The 22,823-nt window shown below is 36.1% G+C and overlaps 1 protein-coding gene across 1 annotated transcript in view; it reads right to left on the reverse strand.

Annotated features, from left to right (window-relative positions):
- Positions 1-917: 917 nt before the first annotated feature.
- rspry1 (ring finger and SPRY domain containing 1) overlaps positions 918-22,823 on the reverse strand; it is a 23,002-nt gene continuing 1,096 nt past the window's right edge. Inside the window, exons 2-15 of the mRNA XM_073850669.1 lie at positions 21,901-22,412; positions 19,246-19,298; positions 12,910-13,022; positions 12,040-12,166; positions 11,460-11,518; positions 8,641-8,707; positions 8,425-8,556; positions 8,091-8,206; positions 7,508-7,651; positions 6,045-6,156; positions 5,811-5,913; positions 5,575-5,727; positions 5,310-5,414; positions 918-1,977 (exon numbers count right to left, since the gene is read on the reverse strand). Coding sequence (XP_073706770.1) covers positions 1,881-1,977; positions 5,310-5,414; positions 5,575-5,727; positions 5,811-5,913; positions 6,045-6,156; positions 7,508-7,651; positions 8,091-8,206; positions 8,425-8,556; positions 8,641-8,707; positions 11,460-11,518; positions 12,040-12,166; positions 12,910-13,022; positions 19,246-19,298; positions 21,901-22,262 — 1,743 coding nt within the window. The 5' untranslated portion in view covers positions 22,263-22,412 and the 3' untranslated portion in view covers positions 918-1,880. The remainder of the gene's footprint in view (positions 1,978-5,309; positions 5,415-5,574; positions 5,728-5,810; positions 5,914-6,044; positions 6,157-7,507; positions 7,652-8,090; positions 8,207-8,424; positions 8,557-8,640; positions 8,708-11,459; positions 11,519-12,039; positions 12,167-12,909; positions 13,023-19,245; positions 19,299-21,900; positions 22,413-22,823) is intronic.

Here is a 22,823-nt window from a genome sequence, read left to right on the forward strand (position 1 = left end):
ATTCTGAGAAAAAGTCAGACTAGCGAGTTTATATCTCAATTCTGAGAAAAAAGTCAGACTTGCGAGTTTATATCTCAATTCTGAGAAAACGTCAGACTTGCGAGTTTATATCTCAATTTTGAGAAAAATATCAGAATTGCAAGTTTATAACTCAATTCTGCGGAAAAAAAAAGTCAGAATTGTGAGTTAATATCTCACAAATCTGAGAAAAAGTCAGAACTGCGAGTTTATATCTCACAGGTCTGAGAAAAATCAGACCTGCAAGTTTATATCTCACAATTCAGAGGAAAAAAGTCAGAATTGTGAGTTTATATCTCAATTTTGAGAAAAGGTCAGACCTGCAAGTTTATATCTCACAATACTGCGGAAAAAAAAGTCAGAATTGTGAGTTTATATCTCAATATAGTTCGAATTAACTTTCTCCCACAGTTGTGGCTTTAAAGTCTTAATTAGTCTTAAAGTTGTCATTTTTATGCTCTTTTATAGTTTATATGTAAATTTTGAAGAAAAAAAGTCAGAATTGTGAGTTTGTATCTGAAAAAAAGTAGAAAAAAGCTCATTTTGAGTTTACAATAACCTTGATTCTTTTTGTGAAACAAAGTCACAATTGTGAGATATTACACTCAATTACAAGATCTATCACACAACTGTAGTTTTGTATTCTGTAACTGCAACTTTATCTCACAGTCGTGGCTTTTAAGTCTTAATTAAAGTCAGCATTTCTATTTTTATGCTCTTGAGATTATGTGAAGATGTTAGTCTAATTGTTATGTGAGGATGCTATGGAATATGAGGCACTGTTTAGTCAAAAATTCAATTCTCAATAGATCACTATTTTAGCTCTTGGGCGCATTTGGATTTTGGAATTCATACAATTCACAGTTGAAAGGAGTAAATAATGTCAGATAACAAGCCTGTGCAACACATAAAACAGACATTTATTACAAACATCACAATTCAGAAAATGAAAGATTCTTAATTCAATCATACTCTCTTATCTTTGGGAGCGTTGAAGATTTCAGTCTCTGTAACTGCTTCAGAAAGTTCACATTTAGCGTCAGCAGCATTAGGACACTGATATGTGCATTAACCATGGCAGAAAACACATGAAACTTCCCCCAACCTCACTTACGGGATGCCTTTTAGTCTGACAGAATCAGTTCTCACTCAATTCTGTCATTTTAGCTAATGTAATTTGGCTTCATTTATTTCTAAATGGACTTTGCATCATACATCAATAAAAAATACTATTTAAAAATCACAGTGTCTTGATTCATCAAGACGTTTTGCAATCATATTCAGAATGTGGGGCAATCAACCCAGAACAGATTCAAGTACAATCGAGTCTGAGGGAGCGGAATAATGGGTTTTCTGAGGCAGGCGTGAACGTTAAGAGGAAACAAAGTGGTTAAGACACTGCTGCTGTTTCCTGCTGAGACTTTAACTTGGAATAAAAAAAAAAAAAAAAATGAGAGAAGTCACATATATATTTAACACATCTGAACAGAGACACACAGCAGACCAGAGCTTGAGGGGAGAGACTCAAAGACAGATCAGTATGTAATAGATGCATTTGTTCCATGTTTTATATGTTTCTGGAAATGCCGATTAAAAATTCCCAGAAGCCTTTAAACCTCCTAGTTTCCTCAATAGCCCTCGGATTGGGGCTTCCTTGGAGTGCAACAGTGTAGTTTTCTCTCTCGCTTCTTCCCTCCAGTTTTAAGAAGGGTCTACTCCATCCGTCAAATGTCCACGCTGCTGCGTCCAATCCTGAGACAGCATCATGATTTGATTGGTCAGGTTGATCTCTCAGACAGAGGGGATTGGACAGGATGGAAGCTTGAAGGGGATAGTCCACATCTAGGGTTGGTGGGCTGATGTCAGGACACATGGGAAATTAGTCTGACTCGTGTCTGGATGTCTTTGCGACACAGTGGGCACACTTCCAGCTGTAAGGCACACTCCATGCAAATCCCACTGAAGACAAGAGAGAAACAGAAGACTTGTCTTGAGTAATCAACAATATAAAATCACTTGTTGAGCACTTGTCATTTTCTTCCCTCATATTTAGGACATTTTTAAGGTTTAGTTCACTTCTGAATTAAAATATACAGATAATTGACACCTCCATGTCATCTAAGATGTTCATGTCTTTCTTTCTTCAGTCAAAAGGTTTTTGAGGAAAACATTCCAGGTTTTTTCTCCATATAGTGGACTTCAATGGAAGCCAACGGGGTTGAAGGTCCAAAATGCAGTTTTGCTGCCACTTCAAAGGGCTCTACACAATTTCAGCCAAGGAAAAACAGTCATTTTCTATACTTTTTAACCACAAATGCTCATCTCGCACTAGCTTAACTTTACACATTACGTAATCACGTTGGAAAGGTCACGCTCGAAGTAGCCGGAAGTGCCGAGTGTTTACAAATTCAACATGCAAAGAAAGTCAAATGCCCTGTACAAACAAAAGGTAAAACAACGATGTTGAATAATTTTGAAGTTGGAAGAAAAAAGGAGATGGAGTTTTTCGCCCTACTCTACCATTTTGAACTGGAGTACACAGATGAAAAAACTAAACACGCTTGACCGTTCCAACATGAATAAGTACTGCATGAAGTCATTGACACGCATTGCAGAGCTAGTGCAAGAAGAGCATTTGTTGTTAAAAAGTACACAAATTTTTATTTTTTAGAAAATGACCGATTGTTTCACTAGACAAGACTCTTATTCTTCAGCTGGGATTGTGTAAAGCCTTTTGAAGCTGCAGTAAAACTCACTAAAGTCCACTATATGGAGAAAAATCCTGGAATGTTTACCTCAAAAACCTTAATTTCTTTTCGACTGAAGAAAAAAAAAAAGACATCAACATCTTGGATGACATGGCGGTGAGTAAATCAGGAAAATGTTAATTTAACACAATATTAGCGAATTTTAATATTGGAAACATCAGTACATGAAAATAATTATCAGTATCAGCTGGAATTTGAATATTGTTGCATATTTCTTCTCATTAATTTTTCCAAAAGGGATTTTAAAAAGCATTTGTTAGGATTTGTAAGTCACGAACCTTATCAATCAGACAAGAGATAAATCAAATCACAATATTACAAACTTTGATTTGAAGCAAAAAAAAGTATAAGCCTGTGTAAGACTGTGTAATGGTAAAAGAAGCAGGCTGGTGGCTTTAACTAAAGCAAATGCCACCGATTAACAACCTCATAGCTCACAGTAGTTTGTAAGGGTTTATAATATATCATTAAAAATCATTTCCCACAATAAAAATTAATGGGATTTTTAGTGCTTTTTCACATTTTGTTACGTTTCTGCCTTATGTTTAACTGCTTTAAATTACTTTTCCCCCACATCATTCTTCACTCCAATCATTTCACAATGGAGGCATTGCCTCCTCTCACTTGACTTTCCCTTTTTAATGTTGTATTTTTTTAATACTGACTTTGTTTTATTTTTGTACTCATCCTATATTTTGGGTAGGCACTGCCTCCCTTGCCTCCTCAGAGGAAATGCCCCTGTTTTGTCCTCATCAAACCTGAATATTTTAAATATAATTCATGCCTGTAATACAAAAGGTCTAGTTACAGTGCCTTGCGAAAGTGTTTATACCCCTTCATTTCTTCCACATTTTGTTATGTTGCTGCCTTATGTTAAACTGCTTTAAATGACTTTTCCACATCAATCTATACTTCATACACCATAATGGAAAATCAAAAAAAAACAGGTTTTTAACATCTTTGCAAATTTATTCAAAATAAAAAACGTAAATGACTCCATTGCATAAGTATCTGAGACACTTGAAATTTAGCTCAGGAGCATTCATAATGCTTGTAGATGTTACCACACTTTAAGTGGAACTAACCTGTCAATTTAATGGAGATGATTTGAAAAAGCACACACATCTTAATAAAAGATCTAACAGCTGAACATGCATATCAGAGCAAAAACCAAGCCCTGAGTTAAAAAAAAACTGCCTGATCTCAGAGACAGGACTGCATCAAGCCACACATCTGGGGAAGAGTTCAGAAAAAAATCTGCAGCATTGAAGGTTCACAGAAGCATGTAGTCTCTAATACCCCTAATGGAAGAAGTTTGAAACAACCAGAACTCTTCCTAGAGCTGACCTCCTGGCCAAACTGAGCAATCAATAGAGAAGGGCTTTGGCTAGACTGGTGACCAAGAACCTGATGGTCATTCTAGTTGAGCTCCATGAAAACACATTTGGAATTTGCAAAAAAGCACCCAAAGGACCCTCAGACTAAGAAATAAGAACCTGTGGTCTGATGAACCTTAATCCCAATGTTTGAAGGAAACCAGGCACTGCTCATCACCTGCAGAGTACCATCCCAAAAGTAAAGTGTGGTGGTAACAGCCTCATACGGTGGGGCTTTTTTTCAGTGGCAGGGACTGAGGGACTCGTCAGAGAAGAAGAAAAGCTCAATGCACCAAAATATTGAGATATTGAGAGCCTTAATGCACACAGCAAGAGTAGCTTATAGACAACTCTGTGAATGTCCTTGAGTGGCCCAGTCAGAGCTTGAACCAAATTAAACATTTCTGAAAAAAAAAAACTGAAAATGTCCATCTGCCCCCATCCAAGCTGACAGAGCTTGAGAGATGAAGAGGTGAGGTGAAGTAGGCAGATAATTGCCAAATGTTGATGTGCAAATCTTGTTGCATCATACATAAAAAGACTTGAGGCTGTAAAGGTGCTTCAGCTAAGTACTGAGTTAAGGGTATAAATACTTACGCAATGTACTTATTTTAGTTTATTTATTTGTAATTAATTTATAAAGTTGTGACGATTCTGTTTTTGCTTTGTCATTGTGGTGCATGGAGTGTACACTGATGTGGAAAAAGTAACTAAAACAGTTAACATAAGGCAGCAAACATAACAAACACATGAAACTTAACAAAACATGAAAAAAACAAAGGGGTATGAATACTTTTGCAAGGCACTGTACTTCTAGAACCCAACTGTAGCACTCTATACGCTTCTTATGTCACAATTAATGAATAATGATTGGCTGCTTGCCACTGTGAGGCAATATAACAAGAAATATCATGCTACTATGAGATTAATAACACACTGCAATGAAATTCTGAACAGTTTTGTTATCTTGCTTAATGCAAGATGGTAAAATATAGGATAAAAATGTCTTAAATTTTATAGCAACTGTTGTTCTTATGTACTCCAATTCAACTAAGCACATCAACCCTGCTTTCTTGAGCCTCCATTACATCATTAAACCCATAAATCCTGTGGTGTAAACACTGATTTTAAATGTTGAACTTTGTACCTGTGTGAACAGGGTCTAAGTTCAGTGTCTGCCATCTGGTCACAGCAGAGGGTGCAGCAGTTATCTCTGATGCTAACCTGTTTGAGCAAAGCCAGGCGCCTGTGTCTGAAAAAATAGACAGAAAAGACATTTTTATGTGCTCTCTGTCTGGCATGAATGGTATGAGTCAGTCACTTGCTTTAGGTGATAACTAATGCATTATTCACAACCACATAAGTCACTGATACTTTGCCCTGTGTATAGAAATCTAATAAACTGTGCAAACCTGGGCAGAATGATTTTCTCGTCTGATGCGAGTGAGGCAAACTCATTAAATGTGTTGAATTTGATGGAGGGGGGATGGCGAAAGGGCTTGGCTCCGAAGTTGAACTCACACTGTTGATAGGACATAAAACTGGCTGCGGCAAAGAAGCCAGACCTAAGACAAGGTAAAGCAAGTTTCAAAAAGCTCCATAAACATCTTGCATTTGTTTTGTGGTGGAGGAAGTGAGCTGTGCTTACGTGGCGGAGGAGAACACCTGCTTCTCAGGAGGCAGCTGGTGTCCGTTTAGATAGAAAATCATCTGCTTCTTACTGAGGTCCAGCAGGAAGCCTATGGCATCACCTAGAAAGCCCAGAGAACACTTATTACAAAACTTTGCAAACGTTTTTTTTTAAATAATGAAATACACTAACTGTAAGAAATCATTTAATCATTAAAGAACTTGGGTGCTGAGCAGGATGCTCTGCACAAACCTTCTTTCCAGCAGGGGTGGGAGTGAGGTTTACTGCGAGCGTTGTACCAGATCAGCTGCCTGCAGCCGTCATACGCACATGAGTACTCATCATCTCCAATCCCATAACCCTCCTGCACAAACAAACATGTTGTCACTACTGAAATTCAAGTTGCTTTCTGTATTTATATGAGACAGAACAATTAGTTTGTTTTATACATATCTTAATAAAAAAATATATAAAAAGTATAATATGTGTCAGGCATATGTATGGAAACCCGTTTTCGCCGCTGAATAATTTTTTTCTTCTAGAACTTTTTCAATTGCAAGTCAGAATTGTGTGACAAACATGCAATTGGGAGTTGCATTTGCAAGAAAAAAGTCAGAATTGTGAGTTTATATCTCACAATTCTGACTTTTTTCTTGCAATTGTGAGTTTATATCTCACAGTTCTGACTTAACTTGTAATTGCATGTTAAAAAAATAAGAAATGAGGAAAGAAATTAGAAAAAAGACAGAATTGTGAGTTTATATCTCACGGCATTCTGACTTTTATCCCAGAATTGATAGATAATTGATAGAGATATAAGTCAGAATTGTGAGTTTATGTCTCAAAATTTTGACTTAACTTGCATTTGCGTGTTATAAAGTCAGAATTTTGAGTTCTAAGAAAAAAAAGTCACAATTGTGAGATATAAACTCACAATTCGGACTCTTTTCTTGCAAATGTGAGTTTATATTTCGCAGTTCTGACTTAATAACTTGTAATTGCATGTTAAAAAATAAGAAATAAGGGGGGAAAAAAAGTCAGAATTGTGAATTTATATCTCTCAGTTGTGTCTTTTTTCACAGAATTCTGACTTTTATCCCAGAATTGTGAGATATAAACTCGTAATTTGGAGTTATAATGTTGAATTTTGAGCGGGAAAAAAGACTGATGTTCTCAAAATTACTTGTTTATATCTCACAATTATGACAAAAAAAAAATGAAAATGAGAAAAAAAATGAGGAAAAAGTCACAATTGCTATAACTAGCAAAAGCAACTTTATAAAATCACACAATTTTGACTTTTCTCAGAATTGTATGATATAAACTCACAAGTGTGAGTTATAAAGTCAGAATTGCGAAATATAAATTCACGTTTCTGACTTTTCACACAATATCACACAATTCTGACTTAATTTCTCATTTTCGTATAACGCAATTCTGAGAAAAAAAAAAAGATATTATAAAGTCAGAATTGTGAGATAAAAAGTCACAATTACCTTATTCAGTGGCGGAAATGCGCTTCCATACACATGACCCCAAACGGTAATGTATATCAAATTAAATGTCATTACAATCTCAGGACTCAATCTCACATAAAATAATAGGAGGTTCATATAAACAATGTACTCTATATGCAAATATAAGAACATATAACTAAAATGATAGAAAGCTCTAGTATCTAAACACAATCAAAAACATATGGTTAAGAAACGCACATGATTAAGAAACTTGCTGTCCTTGGTTGCCCAACCAATTTGCATGACGCCAGAGGTGATGACCGTGACTTCATAGTACCAAACCCCTGAATCCACACAGAATGTGCAGCGGACGCTCTCAAATGATGACGCGTCACACCGTGCCTATTGAAAAAAAGACCAATCACGTTAGACATCCATTTGTAAGACTGAAGGACACACTAATCACAATAAGTAGTTTGTTTGTTATGGCTACAATCAGCTATTTTTCCACAATAGCTAAGAATGTTAAGGCGTGCTTAGTTGTATGTGAACCATTCATAGATGTTTTGTTTATAAAGTGGCCTAACTGGAAGTGAAACGGTTCCTTATCTGTAAGTTCACAAAGAGTTCTGTAGATTTCCACAGAACCTGAACCATCATTGTTTATCTCTACAACACTGTTCAAGCCTTGTGTGTACATTTGTTTGGTTTTCATTTATTTATTTCATTTTCGCATTTTGAAAGAGTTTTAAATAAACGTCTCCTATCTAGTGTAGTGTAGTTCAGGTCTGTTGAACACATCTTACACAACTCACAGTTACAAAAATGGCTTGTCTCTCACCTCCAGTCCAGTAGGAGAGATCTTGAGATATTCGCTGACATCATTACTGTTCAGCATGGCGTTGATGTTGCTTAAGTTGACCTTCTCATAGGTAAACTGGCGCCCCTCTTTAATGACTACAGGCCAAAGGGTGACCAAAGATAAAATTATCAGTGACACACAATGTACAAGTTTAATATTTGACCTAAATTGACAAAATACAAACAGTTAGGCTAAATATTAATTCAGTTATTTTTCTTTCGTACACCACAAAAAGTGAAATCAATGAAAATATGTATGTCCTAGGTTGTTCTTCATTTAAAAAGTCTCAGTAACAGCAGTAAGAGTTACTCACAGAGGTTATCAAGACTCCACTGGGCACAGAAGCCCACTTGACGCTTTAGGTAGTCTGGATGATCTGCCCAGCACTCCAGAACAGACAAGCGGTCACTGATACACGATTCTGCCACTGTTAACTTGTTCTCACCTGAGATAAAGACAGGCTGTTATTAAAGTTCCTTTCTGAGAAGCTCCTGATCAAATATTTTTAACTGAGACCAGTTAGACTTACTAGTTTGAGAGAACTTCTCCAAAGCAATGAGAGCGAACAGCATGACAGTGGGATGGGCTTCAGAACTCTAGCAGAAAAAAGACCACTTTAATGGATATAATACCAGGTTTAATGCAACTGATCATGCAAAACCAAAGCAGTAGTATAAAAAGAGTAACAACACTAGTATTTTCACCAGCTAAAAATAGTTTTAAGTCAGTAATGTCTGTCTTTTGCTATAGTGTGTCAGTAGGAAATATCAGTTTACATTTCCAAACATTCATTTTGCCATTAATGGCAGAGATCGACCGATATGGGTTTTTGTATAGGCGATGCCGCTGCCGATGTTTAGAGGTCAGGGACAGCCGATGGCCGATATGTGCTGCCGATTTTTTTGGACGGTTTTTAGGGCCGATATCTTGAAGTTCTTCACACTAATAATAAGTGGATGCACATCATTTCTAAACTTAACATCATGAACAATGAACACAATGAACCAGCTTTCGGATCTTGATTTTGTGCACTGCACAGTATTATTATAAAAGATTTAACCAAAGTTAACCAAACATATCGAACTGACCAAGTATTAAATATATAAAACAGATAATGTAAAAACTGTTCAATCTCATTCAATCAACTGTTCAAAATCATTTACATAAAAGTTTAAGAGCTGAGATTAATGTTAAACTTTAATGTTTTAAATATAAAATTTTGAAAACAGAAATTTTAAATGATTTATATAACTGAGAGGACCTGCCAGCGGATGGCGGCAGGACACTGATTTAATTACTGAATCATATCATTCATTTGATTCGTTCGAACAGCAGATTCATTCCTGAATAAAGCAAGTGACTCTCTTTATGAATAGAAAATTGAATCATTTCACTAGATTCGTTTAAAAAAAGCACGTTCATTCATAAACGAAACACCGCTGTGTTTAAATGGATATGCACAGCGGCTCAGTTGTGACTTGTTTCAGAATACTTTTGATGACAAAAGAGAGCAAAATCTTACTTTTGACGACGAAATAAAGCAAAATCAGGCAATGGCGTAATCCGCCTGCCACCCACCCGCAACCTATATTTGTTCTCTGATTTAGCAAACCGCATGCAATCTTCCTATTACAATTATTCTAATTCTTCATTTTGCATGATGATATGATGAATGGATGGGTCATTTTAACAGCTGATCTTCACATCGCTGCACACTTATATAGGCTTAATCACTCGTGCTTTTAAGCCAAATCCATGCTGAAAAAAAATTAAGTTTACTGACATCTGGACGTGACCATATATGTATAAACTCGCAGTATCTGAGGTGACGGAGAGGACGGTGCAGGCGCATCAGGTGCAATCATCAAATATATTTAAAAGGAAGCTGGCGCGACGGTCCTGACCACATAACTCAGGTTCAGATTTTAGAAAATGTAGTTAATGTTTAAATCATTATTGATTTATCTCATCCACCCGCGACCCACCCACAAGTAATTAGAATGCATTGTTTTATTACCCTACCCTTCGGAAATAACCACCCTCTGTGCATCACTGTGTCCAAGCGAGGCGGAGTAATCGCAACGCTGCATTGTTTGTGAGAGCAGCCGCCTTCTCCACCCCACGCACAGAGTGAAATTCTCCGACTCCAATACAGGAAAAATAAAACAGAACTTATAACACTGGGGCTAATATGTTAGCAAGCTGCTGATCGTTTTCGACTACAGTCCTTAAACTTAACTGCAAGCAAACCTTTAACCAGCCGTAGCATTATGCCAGTTCCCAACAGTTCTATGCTTTTCTTTCAATAAGTGAAAGCAACACTGCATAGTTTACAAGTAATATGTAGTAAATATATGACCATAGGACAGAATTTAAGCCTTACATTTATCTCTCAGAAATGTTATTGAACCTTACAAAAGATTTGGCTTGGGGTCCTTCACAGCAGTGCGTTTTACGCACCAATAACACGGGGCTGCCCGCAGATGTGCCTGACTTTAAATCGGCGCTACTGAACATGGATATCAGTCGATGCCGATATATAAAAAAATGGCAAATATCGGCCCGATATATCGGCCGAACGATATATCGGTCGACCTCTTATTAATTGTAATAATCCAGTGAGATTTTTGACAACAGCCAATGCTCCACACGGAAATCTGATTTTATCAACATCCAGTCTGTCTGGAATGACATGAAGAAACTGAGACAGACTAAATCCAGAAGAACTGTGGCAACATCTCCAAGATGCTTCAGAAGACCTACCTGCGAAACTACCTGAAAAACTATGTCCAAGTGCACCTAGTGCAAAATCTGCTTTAAACGCAAAGGATGGTCACACCAAATGTTGATCTAATTTAGTTAATCCTCAGTTAGCATCCTTATTTTACAGCATTTTTACACAGGTGCTTAAAACAGTACTGTAGATTTGCAGGTAGGTTTCTTAAAAGCATCTTGGACATGTTGCCACAGTTCTTCTGGATTTAGGCTGTCTGAGGTTTTTTGTTTCTTCATGTCATTCAGATCAGATCTCTGTCTGGAGCACTGGCTATTGTCAGACGCCTTGCGCAAACAAATCTCACTGGATTATTACAATTAATGGCAAAATGAATGTTTGGAAATGTAGACTGATATGTCCTACTGACACACTATAGCAAAAGACAGAAATAACTGACTTAAAACCATTTTTAAGCTGGTGAAAATACTAGTGTTAATAATTTTGGCCACCACTGTATTTTGAACAGCAGTTTCAAAAGAAAAGGAAAATCCTGTTGTCCAGAATGTGACTATTAGAATAGAATAACTACCCAATTAGTCAGTATGTTTAATAAAAGCACTCAGCATTCTTACCAAACTCTCAAGTAAGTACTCCAGAGTTCCAGGGCTGAGAAGCGCAATGCTCGCTGGACCTGTAGACAGAAGAGTAAAAAAGATGAAGTACTCCAGTATTAACCAAATGATTCCTTTGGGCAATGTGTTTGACCTTAAAAACAGAGCACGTATCTTCAAACTGAGAGAGCTGGACAGTGTGCTTTTGTGTGTGTTTGTGTGCTGCAGCCTCAGCAGAGCTGTCAAATCACGAGGCTCTGAGGGAGCCTGCAGCATGCTCAGGCATGACAGGCCTTCACAGACTGCACACTCAGCTCTTTAGCTTTAGAGGAACAGGCTAGTGCAAATATGATGTAAATCGAGATGCAACAGATCTCAGATTGATTAAAAAAAAAAACTAATATATATAAATCCTATAATTATATGTATCGCTTATACATATACATATATATAACTGGACATCATCACATCTGTGAGTGCTGTCACAGTGTCTGAGTGGATAAAAGACTTGCAGCATTGCTTTAGCAAATGCAGTGTGTGTGTGTGTGTGTGTGTGTGTGTGTGTGTGTGTGTGTGTGTGTGTGTGCGTGCATGTCCTCACCAGCCAGTTTCTCAGCCAGACAGCCCAGGACTGCTGTGGTGTTGCGGTGTTTGGCTGGGATGAGGGCATCCTGACGTGCCACAGCAGCACTCAGATTCAACATGTCTGACAACTTCTGCAGAGCATCCTGACAAAACAAAATCTTCATCAATGATTGAATTTGTAATATAGATACTTTAGAGAAGATTAAAGCTTTCCATTGAATAAATAAGCTTTCCATTTATGTATGGTTTGTTAGGATTGGACAATATTTGGCCAAGATACAACTATTTGAAAATCTGGAATCTGAGGGTGCAAAAAAAAAAAAAAAATCTAAATACTAAGAAAACTGCCTTTAAAGATTTACAGTAAGAAAATTTACAAAATATCTTCATAAAACATTATCTTTACTTAATATCTTAATGATTCTTGGAATAAAAAAAAAAATTAAGCCATATTTTTAGCTATTGCTACAAACATCAAACAACCCGTGCTACTTAAGACAGGTTTTGTGGTACAGGGGAAATAACAAAAGAACAATAAATATTGCATCAGTACAGAAACAGTTGCATAAAATCATAAAACCTTAATCTTGAATCTTAATGCTTGGTTAAGCATGATTCTGTCTGCGATTATAAACTATAAACAGAGAAAAGATAAACAGTTTGTATCTTGGTATCAATATAAAATGGAAAAAAAAACATCTTTCAGTTCTTTCAGTTATAGACAGAGAGAGGGATATCACTCAAAAGCATCATAAATTCAAATAGCAGTGGTCCCATTTTCAACATGCTAGCAAAAACAGAGCTGCATTACTGTCTGTTAGCAGAAACAGAGTTGGAAAAATAATTAGGTAGTCAATGTTCTGTGGTAATGTACGTGTGAACTCACTTTGGTGGGCAAAGGGCATTCATCCAGGAGGAGGGTTATTACGGCCGGTCCGAGTGGGTCATCTAGAGGAATTACCCTAATTAAAGACTGCACCACTTCCAACCAGCCATCATCTTTAGCGTGAGAAAAAGAGGGACACAGACAAAAGAGGATGGGGGAAGAACAAACAGAAGTTCAGTCTATGAGACGTGTATATTACAGAACCACTATTATGACAATGCATTCAAAAACATTGAAAATTATTGGTTCAACAATATGGGTCTATATACTTCAATATTTACAGTTGAAGTCTATATACACCTTGCAGAATCTGCAAAATGCTAATTATTTTACCAAAATAAGAGGGATCATATAGAACGCATGTTATTTTTTATTTAGTTCTGACCTGAATAAGATATTTAACATAAACAAGGTTTACATATAGTCCACATAAGAAAATAATAGTTGAATTCATAAAAATGATGCAGTTCAAAAGTTTACATACACTTGATTCTTAATACTGTGTTGTTACCTGAATGATCCACAGATGTGTTTTTGTTTGTTTGTTTAGTAATAGTTGTTCATGAGCTCCTTGTTTGTCTTAAATAGGTTCAACTACCTGCTGTTCTTCAGAAAAATCCTTTAGGTCACACAAATATTTTGGTCTTTATGCATTTTGAACCCTTTCCAACAGACTGTATTATTTTGAGATACATCTTTTTACACTGAGGACAACTGAGGGACTCATATACAACTATTACAGAAGGTTCAAACACTTACTGATGCTTCAGAAAGACACACATTGCATTAAGAGCTGGGGGTAAAAACTTTTTTAATTTTAGATCAGGGTAAATTTGACTTATTTTGTCTTCTGAAACATGTTCTGGGGACATGTATTTATCTTCTATAGCTTCTGAAGAGCAGTATTAAATGAAAAAAATATGATATTTAGGCAAAATACGAAAAATGTGCACATTCTTTTAAACACCCCCAGCTCTTAATACATAGTGTTTCTTTCTGATGCATCAGTGAGTGTCTAAAACTTTTGTAACAGTTGGTCAGTGTGAAAAGATGAATCTCAAAATCAAACAGTCATTGCTGGAAAGGTTCAAATACAAAAAATGGTGAAAAATCAAAGAATTTGTGGGAACTGAAGTACTTTTCTGAAGGATAGCAGACAGTTTAACTGTTCAGGACAAGCAAAACACATCTGTGGATCATTCAGGTAACAACAGTATTAAGAATCAAGTGTGTGTAAACTTTTGAACAGGGTCATTTTTATAAATTCAACTATTATTTTCTCTTGTGGACTACATGTAAACGTCTTTTATGTGAAATATATTATTCAGGTCTGTACCAAATAAAAAAATAACATGCATTTTGTATGATCCATCCAACATTTTGGAGGTTCTGCAAGGTGCATGTAAACTTTTGACTTCAACTGTATATGATGATAATGATAAGCAAATTGGATAACCACATTTCTAAAACTACACATTTATTTTACAGAAATCATACTCAAAATCCACTAAAATTGATGCAAAGATGATCTACTAAACATAAGCTCTTCAGGGGGTTTTGCTCTCAATCTTGAAGCCCAGAGTTGCGTTTCCACCTGTTTACTCCTGCATGAAGCTCTTAGCAGCCACCTGACGCCACAGAGTCTCAAACCACAACATGCAGGCTCAGCTCAGAGCAACAGATGCACGTATAAATAAAATCAACAGTCACAGAGGCTTTGGCAATGGCACAAGGAGAAAGGCAGGCTGGCGACCCGCACATGACCTTGCTAAATTTTGACTTGGTCCATATAGAGACCCAAACAACCCCTCAACATTACAACGGTACACTTGGATTTGCTGCAGGTAACATCCATGAGTAATTTAAAAGGTAATTTTGTATGCAAAAAGGCCATGTAAACAAACAGCAGCACACTGCACTTGTAAACTAGCAAAAGCAGTGTAGCTTTTATACACTATCATATCTTCTGGAGGCTCTGAGGGACATTAAAGCTGCAGCTGAGCCACGATCTACTCACTTCAGTCACTGCAACAGAACGGAGTGACGGCATGACAATGGCAGCGCAGGGCACGAGCCAAACTTCAAAAGCAGCCGTCGCTAATACCCACAGAGCTTCCACAGCTTCCGCTGTTAGATTAACATCCTAATAACTTAATCAGTAGCCAGGGGGTCACAACAAGCTGCACTTGGTCCCCTGATGGAAAAAAACAAGCCTAAAACCAGAAAGTCAAGGTTTGGATGGTTTGCTTTGGCTAGTAATAACTACATTGTTTCTCCACTGACATATATTCAAGAGTAGCTTGCTACTCATTCTGACTAAATAAAACCCAACAATGAATGTTCTGTGCTTCACATTTGACTAGATGAAGTAGACACCATTTAATGTCACAGCTCATGCACACGCCTGGAGCAAGGAGAAAGTAATAAAGCTGAAGAGCTTGCGACTGCACACATTTTCATCGTGCCAACAGTGTTGTCAAAAAAGTTTATATGAAGCAAAAATGGCACCACCCAAGTCAGTTAGTTTTAAGGATCTGAGATTTTAAGCACAGAGATGAATGGGAATGCTAACAGATAGTGTTGTCACGATACTGGAATTTCTAACTTCGATACGATACCTTGAAAAATATCGATATTCTATACCATTTTCGATACCACAGAGAAAAAACTGCCACAATATTAAAGGGGTTAATTTCATTTTTAATTTAAAGATAAATATAACGATAACATGACAATGAGGAATGTGCAAATGTACACTGCTAACAGCCCTGTTCAGCTTCTTAGCTTCATTTGAGTTTGTTTCATACTTTATCTGCTGTTCAATTACAAATACAGCTGGTAGTGTAGGTTGTGAGTGTGTTGTTTTTGTTGTTTAACAATTTTTTTCTTCTTTTTAGACCACACTTTTAAAATTAACTGAACTAACACTAATCTTAGAACTTAAGTTAATGGTAATGGATATTTGTTAACATGACTAAACAATGAAAAATGCTTCTAAAAAATGTATTAATCTTATTAAAAGTTAATTTAAACTAACATTTACTAATACATGAACTAATTAAAATATTTTTTATTGGACCAGAGCTAACATGATCAGTTGTAATTTTATTACCTACCATTATCAAAAATTAAAATTGCATTGCTCATCGTTCATAAATGCTGGTTAATACATTAACATTATTTGATGAACGGATTTTAATGCCATATTCACATATAATCACCGATCCATGCATGCAAACGTGCATGCATCACACGTGAAAAAAATGCTCAGTTGCTCACAAGAACAACATTAAGACAAATTGCATTATTTAATTATTATTAGCTTTTTAAATAAAGTTAAATAAGCACACGTTCATTTACATTTGACCACAGTTGATGTATTTACTTGTCTATGATTCCTCAATCAGATTATATTAACGAATTGCGGTGAAAAAACGAGACAGCACTCATATCAGCTAGGCAATCTTATTTAATGATTCAGTAATGTTAAAATGAGAAGTTACCAACCTCTCGAAATTCTTTATATAGATTCAGGTGTCTGTCTTTCAGGTGCTTTGCGAAATTAGTAGCGTCTTTTGTTAGCACTGCTCTGTAGCAACTCTTTACGTTTACATATTGGCTTGCTTGTGTACTTCGGCTTTCTGTGTTCATTTGCTTTATATCCAGAATATTTCCAGATAGCACTTCTGCTGTGTTCTTTATCAGCCAAAGCCGGTGGCTGGGTCGCCGCACTCGCCTTTCTATTCGCTTCACTTATGCTATTTAACCAGAGCGAATGAGACGAGACAGGCACTGCGGTCACGTGTGGTGTTTGTCGCGCCTTTGGAGAGAAGTGAAAGTGACAGCTCGGCTAGTATCGATACTTTGGGAAATTAGTATTGGTACCGTTCAGATATTTATCGAAATATCAATATTTTTGACAACACTACTAACAGATAATTGTCTCCAGGCACTTAAGGGGGTTTTTAGACTGAATAGGTACAGAATCGTGAAAAGACCAAGAACAAAGACGCATTTGAGATGAATAGCAATACAATCACCTCAGGAGGTGACAGAGCTGTATGATTTTAAGGAAAAAAAAAAATCAATCTAACTGCCATTTTTATGACAAAAAATTGTGATTGCAATTTAAAATGCAATTTAGAAAAGAAGGGAAACTAAAAAAAAAAAAAAACTTCAGGTTTGCTGTTTGTTCTTGTTTGTAGGCCAAAAATGTTGAGATAACATCTCAATATTATGACAGTGTGCTAAAGTTGAAATATTTGAGGACAAAATCGGATTATTACGAGAATAAAGTAAAATTATTTCGAGAATATTTACGAGAATTATATTGTAGCAACTAAAGTTATAATATTTTGAGAGTATAGCCTGTGCATGCAAATGGCCCAAATTGAGAGCATCTGGAGAAGTTGCCAGACCACCAGAATTTATTTGAATATATGTGGGATTACACAATGTGTTATACTCGCAAGGAACAACATGCCTGGAAATAATATTTCACGTCCTCGATTGCATTAATTAGGCCTATTTGTAGTGGGCCAACCGCCCAATAATAGCAATAAGCTTTGTGCTTTTGGTACTTTTAATATAAAACAAAGTCTCAGCTTTTAAAATCTGTCCGTTTTATAGCGCAATACAAACAATGTGCCTTGCAATTATGTGTTTTTCACTCTCTTTAATGTGGCGGGACAGATCGCTGTATTCATGTTAATCAATCGTCTTTTTATTTATAATGAGACATTTGTTTTATTTAATTAATTAAAAAAAAACATCTGTGGCGTCCAATCTTTTATTCCTCATGTGTATTTAATTAAAAACAACAATAAAATGTTCTAAAGGTTGAAGTGGACTCCAACTTGTTAACATAAATTATATTGCTGTCTTTTCTAAGGTATATAAGTGATTATTCACAAGCTGTTTTATTCACAGTATAATACAGTAAATGATTAGAAATAATACTTATCGTCTTCCATTCATTATTTGTAGCACGCCAGCCACCCAGTAATTGCTTTTAATATCACACAGCTCAGTTTTCAAATTCTGTCAATTTTATCACGGAAAACAAATTATAAATGAGTTGTTTCTCCTTATTTCAAGTTTACAGCACAATAGAACTGTGAAGGAACATCAGAAGGAATAAAAAAAAAAAAAAAAAGCAGTATAGCCTAATTTAATGAATAATTGTTTGTATTTCGCTATAAAACTGACCGATTTTGAAAGCTGAGACTTTGGAATATTTCCCGGTGTTCTCAATATACTCTCAAATTATTATAGCTTTAATCTCATAATAGCTACAAATTAATTCTTAAAACACTTCCACTTCATTCTCCAAATTGACTATATTGTCAAAATATTTCGACTTTATTCTCGAAACACTTCGACTTTTTTCGTAATTTGGAATATATTCTCAAAACACTTTGACTTTATTTTCATAATTTGGACTATATTCTCGAAACACTTCGACATTATTCTTGAAACACTTCGACTTTATTTTCATAATTTTGACTACATTCTCGAAACACTTCGACATTATTCTTGAAACACTTCGACTTTATTCTCATAATTTTGACTTTATTCTCGAAACACTTCGACCTCATTTTCATAATTTGGACTATATTCTCGAAACACTTAGACTTTATTCTCATAATTTTGACTTTATTCTCATAACACTTTGACTATTTTTTGTAATCTGGACTATATTAAATTAAATTCAAAACTATGAAATACTACTGTTGTAATATTTCACTCTAAAATAAAAAAAATATATTATTTACGACAAAAAGAACACACATATAAAATCACAATACTAATATTGATGGCTGTCTTCAGTTCTTCATTTTCAAACATTAAACCATCAAGCTTTTATTTTAGCAGAAAACCACAGGGAGCACTTAAGCTTCTCTTTTGTTGACAACAGCTGGTTTATAAGTGCTTCTCATAACAAGTTCGGAAAGATGGTTGCTACATATTGCACTCTCAAACTCATGTCATGAGTGAGCCAAACTCAGAGCAGATGCATAGATGAGTTTGTATGGGGCAGAATTTATTGCAAAGCAAGCAGCAGCTTGCATGTAAAAGAACACATTGGCGCATTTCACTTTGAAACACGCAGTGCATAAACTTATTAAATAAAATTTGGTAATCCCATTATTCCATTTTGATATTCGCGTAGAAGACATACAAGACATGACCTGGGTAAATGTATATGCATCCATCCAATCCCACATGTGAACAATAGATACACATGGATGACAAGCATTTAAGCACTTTTATATTGGCATATAGCGCAATAGCGCTTACAGAAATGCTGCAGCATTTACAGTGTTTTTCACTTACCCGTCTCTGCCATCTCATGCAGTGTGATCATGGAGTACGGTGGCTCTTGGTCACTGAAACATAAAAACACAAACAAAAGTTAATGGCAAAAAAGTAGAGCAACCTAATAGAGAAAATGTTTGCCTGTGTGCCTCGTACCCAGGGTGTAAGCATCTTATTTAGTCCTTGGCTGCTCTAGACATTAGTTATGAAAGCCTAATGGTATAATGGGTGATTGTGTGACACATGACGGATTGCTATTGGAGGGCAGACTGCCGGCACTGCTGCTGCTGGGGCTGTTTTGGCTTTAGGGTATATGCATCCATTTTGCAGGCTCGGTCTGCAGTAGTAAATCTAAGCAGCGATAGCAAAATCCCTTGAGGTGATCCTAGAGGGAGCCGGGCCCGATCAAAACACCACCAGAGACATTTAAGCAGGGAAAATAAATTTGCCTCTATTCTGCAGTGTGACACCGGTGTGGTTTATTTGTCAGTCATAAATCAGTGCTTGGTGGGTAATAGGGGTGATGCTTTCAAAGAGCAGATGAAGACAAGGAAACCATAGCTATGAGGGTGGTCGAAAAAGAGAAAGAGAGAGTCTGAGAGAGAGAGAGAGAGAGAGAGAGAGAGAGAGAGAGAGAGAGGTCTAATGCCCCCAGCCATGGGTGTCTGACTGCAGTGTGATTGTTGTGTAATGGTCACACAGGGATATGTTCTAGTTAGAAAGACACTGATTTTCTGCTCTTTACAGATTCAGAACAGACCCCAGTAATACAAGGTTTTAAACGTTTTTGACTCAAAGGCCCCCCCAATACTGGCTAAAATATTTGCTCTATTATGGTAACTGTGACAATATTGCTTGCCTTCGAACTTTATTAACAGAAACTGGGTGTTAATAGTAAATTAAGATGAATCACTTTGTGATTCTATAAGATTGAAACTTTCAATAAAATCTGTATATATGTTTCTTACAATGTGTTTGAAAAAAGCTTGCATTTATCCAAAGTACAGCAAAAACAGTAAAATTCTGAAATATTTATACTATTTAAAACAGCTGTTTTTTATTTTAACATATTATAAAATGTAATTTATTCCTGGGATTTCAAATATATATTTTTTTGGCATTACACCAGTAACATAATCCTTCAGAAATCATTCTAATATTCTGATTTGCTGCTCAAAAAATATTTATCATTATGATTATGATTATGTTAAAAACAGCTGAGTAGAGTTTTTTTAGGTTTTGTTGGTGAATAGAAAAAGTTAAGAAGAACAGCATTTATCTGAAATAGAAATCTTTTGTAACATAAACATAACTTTTGATCAATTTAAAGCATCTTTGATAAATAAAAGCATTCATTTTTAAAAAAAAAAAAAAAAAAGAGAAGAAAAGATACTGACTTCAAGCTTTTGAATGGTATAGTGTATAATGTTACAAAAGCTTTATATTTCAGATAAATGCTGACCTTTAGATCAAAGAATCATGAAAAAAAGTACTCAACGGTTTTAAATATTGCTAATAATAGTAATGATAAAAAATGTTTCTTGAACAGCAAATCAGCATATTAGAATGATTTCTGAATGATCATGTGACACTGAAGACTGGAGTAATGATGCTGAAAATTTTGCTTTGATCAGAGAAGTAAATTACATTTTAAAAATATATAATTATTTAAAATATATATTTAAAATAGAAAACAGTTATTTTAAGTAGTAAAAATATTTCAAAATGTTACCGTTTCTGCTGGTGATCAAAAGTTATTTTAAAAAAATTACTGTTTAAAACTTTTGAAAACAAAAATATTGAGCAACAAAAGGAATAAAAATTTAGTTTTTTATCATCAAAACTAGGGTTTCAGGTGTGAGAATAAAAACCGTCTGTCAAAGGATGTGGTTGAGCAACCAAAATAGATTCCAGCTGTAAAAGAAAAGAAAACAAAAGAAAAGTTGAGGTATGCCCTTGAGGTATTTTTCTTTAGAAATCAAAAGAAGAACAGAATATTTATTTTTTCCTGGAAAGCTGAATTTTTTTTAAATCTGACATTCTCTTTAGAAATTATAATTATATAATCTCTTAAAATATCCAGCCAATGCCGCAGGCCTCACAAATAAGATGGCAAGTCCAGAACCACCAAATTTAATGTCCACATAGAACAACTTTTCATCTAAAGTGAACATCCATCATTAGATAGCAGTAGGCCGGCTGTGTGGGAAGGTGTAAGAACATGTGACAAAGTGGAAGAGTGACTGGCGACTCTGATTTCCAGCCAAAATGTTAAAAGAAACATGAAGCTCTCTGTTATCTCAAGCTGCTGTCTTGGGCAATACATTAAGATTAAATGTGGTGCTGTGCGAACGAATGAATAAATAAATAATGGCATGCTCATTACAGAGCTCTGCCAGGTTTCTCCATAAGCTCTGCACATTTATTTAAAAAGTAAAAGCTCTTGCAGACGGTGTGGCATCGCTGTGGTAGACAATAATACTGGGGGGGAAAAAAAACAACACAAATGGATGTTCAACAGCAAGCCAATGCTTTTAGCCAAAGATGGAGAGATGTTATCGCTGACGCACGAGTAAACAAGGAACTGAAATTGATATGCCGTGCATGATTCATTCCTACACAGATTTAATGACAAATCTCTGCAGAACCTCTCATCATTAAATGCTCACTCACTTGTCAACAAGAGTCCTGATGACTGCCAGCGTGTCCAGTACCAAACCGTCCACGTTTTGTTTTTTCCGACGTGGCTCGTGCGGTCCTCGACCTCGCCGGGGCGGTCGAACCGGGTCCCTGGGCCGGCTCCCTCTGGCCTCTGGGGGATCAGATGCAGAGTTATCCACTCGCCTGAGCTGCCTGCGAGGGGCTGATCCCTCCTCCACGTCACTGTCCTCTCTGCACACGCAGCTGTTCCCCATGGCTCTGCCGGACGAGAGGCTGGGCCAAAACTGCACTGACTGCAGCTGTTCTACGGTGAGTCGTAGAACCCGCACGAGGCTCCTGCTGGCACAGAATGCAATCCAGGTGGCTACTATCATATCATTGGAAGGACTTTAGAGGGTGTCTCGGTACGGGTCGAGTAGACTTGTCGGTCATTGTGCTACTGCAGACCATCAGCAGCCAGACGCAGACGAGCAAAGCTGACAGTGCAGTCAACACGCATCCTACAGCCTGGGAGCTTGTCACTCCTGAAAAACATTAGGCATCAAATTGTTATCAGTTTGGACAGAAAACATAACAATGCAAGCATGCAAACTGTAAATAAAATACTCCACTAATATATTCTTTCATATAGCTTGTTACAGTAAAACACTTTCATATTAAATGCTTTTGACCAGTCAAAAGTTTTTGAACAGTAGGATTTTTACCATTTAAAATAACTGGCTTCTATTTGAATATATTTAAAAAATATTTTAAATAAATTATTAAAAATAGATTAATTTATAATTTATAAATAAATTATTTATTTCTGTGATTTCAAAGTTGATTTTTTTAGCATCATTGCCCCAGTCACATAATCCTTCAGGAATCATTCTAATATTCTGATTTGCTGCTCAAAAAAAAATTATTATGTTGAAAAAAGCTGAGTAGATTTTTTT

Source organism: Garra rufa, chromosome 11 (assembly GCF_049309525.1).
Source record: "Garra rufa chromosome 11, GarRuf1.0, whole genome shotgun sequence".
NCBI classification, from domain to species: Eukaryota; Metazoa; Chordata; class Actinopteri; order Cypriniformes; family Cyprinidae; genus Garra; species Garra rufa.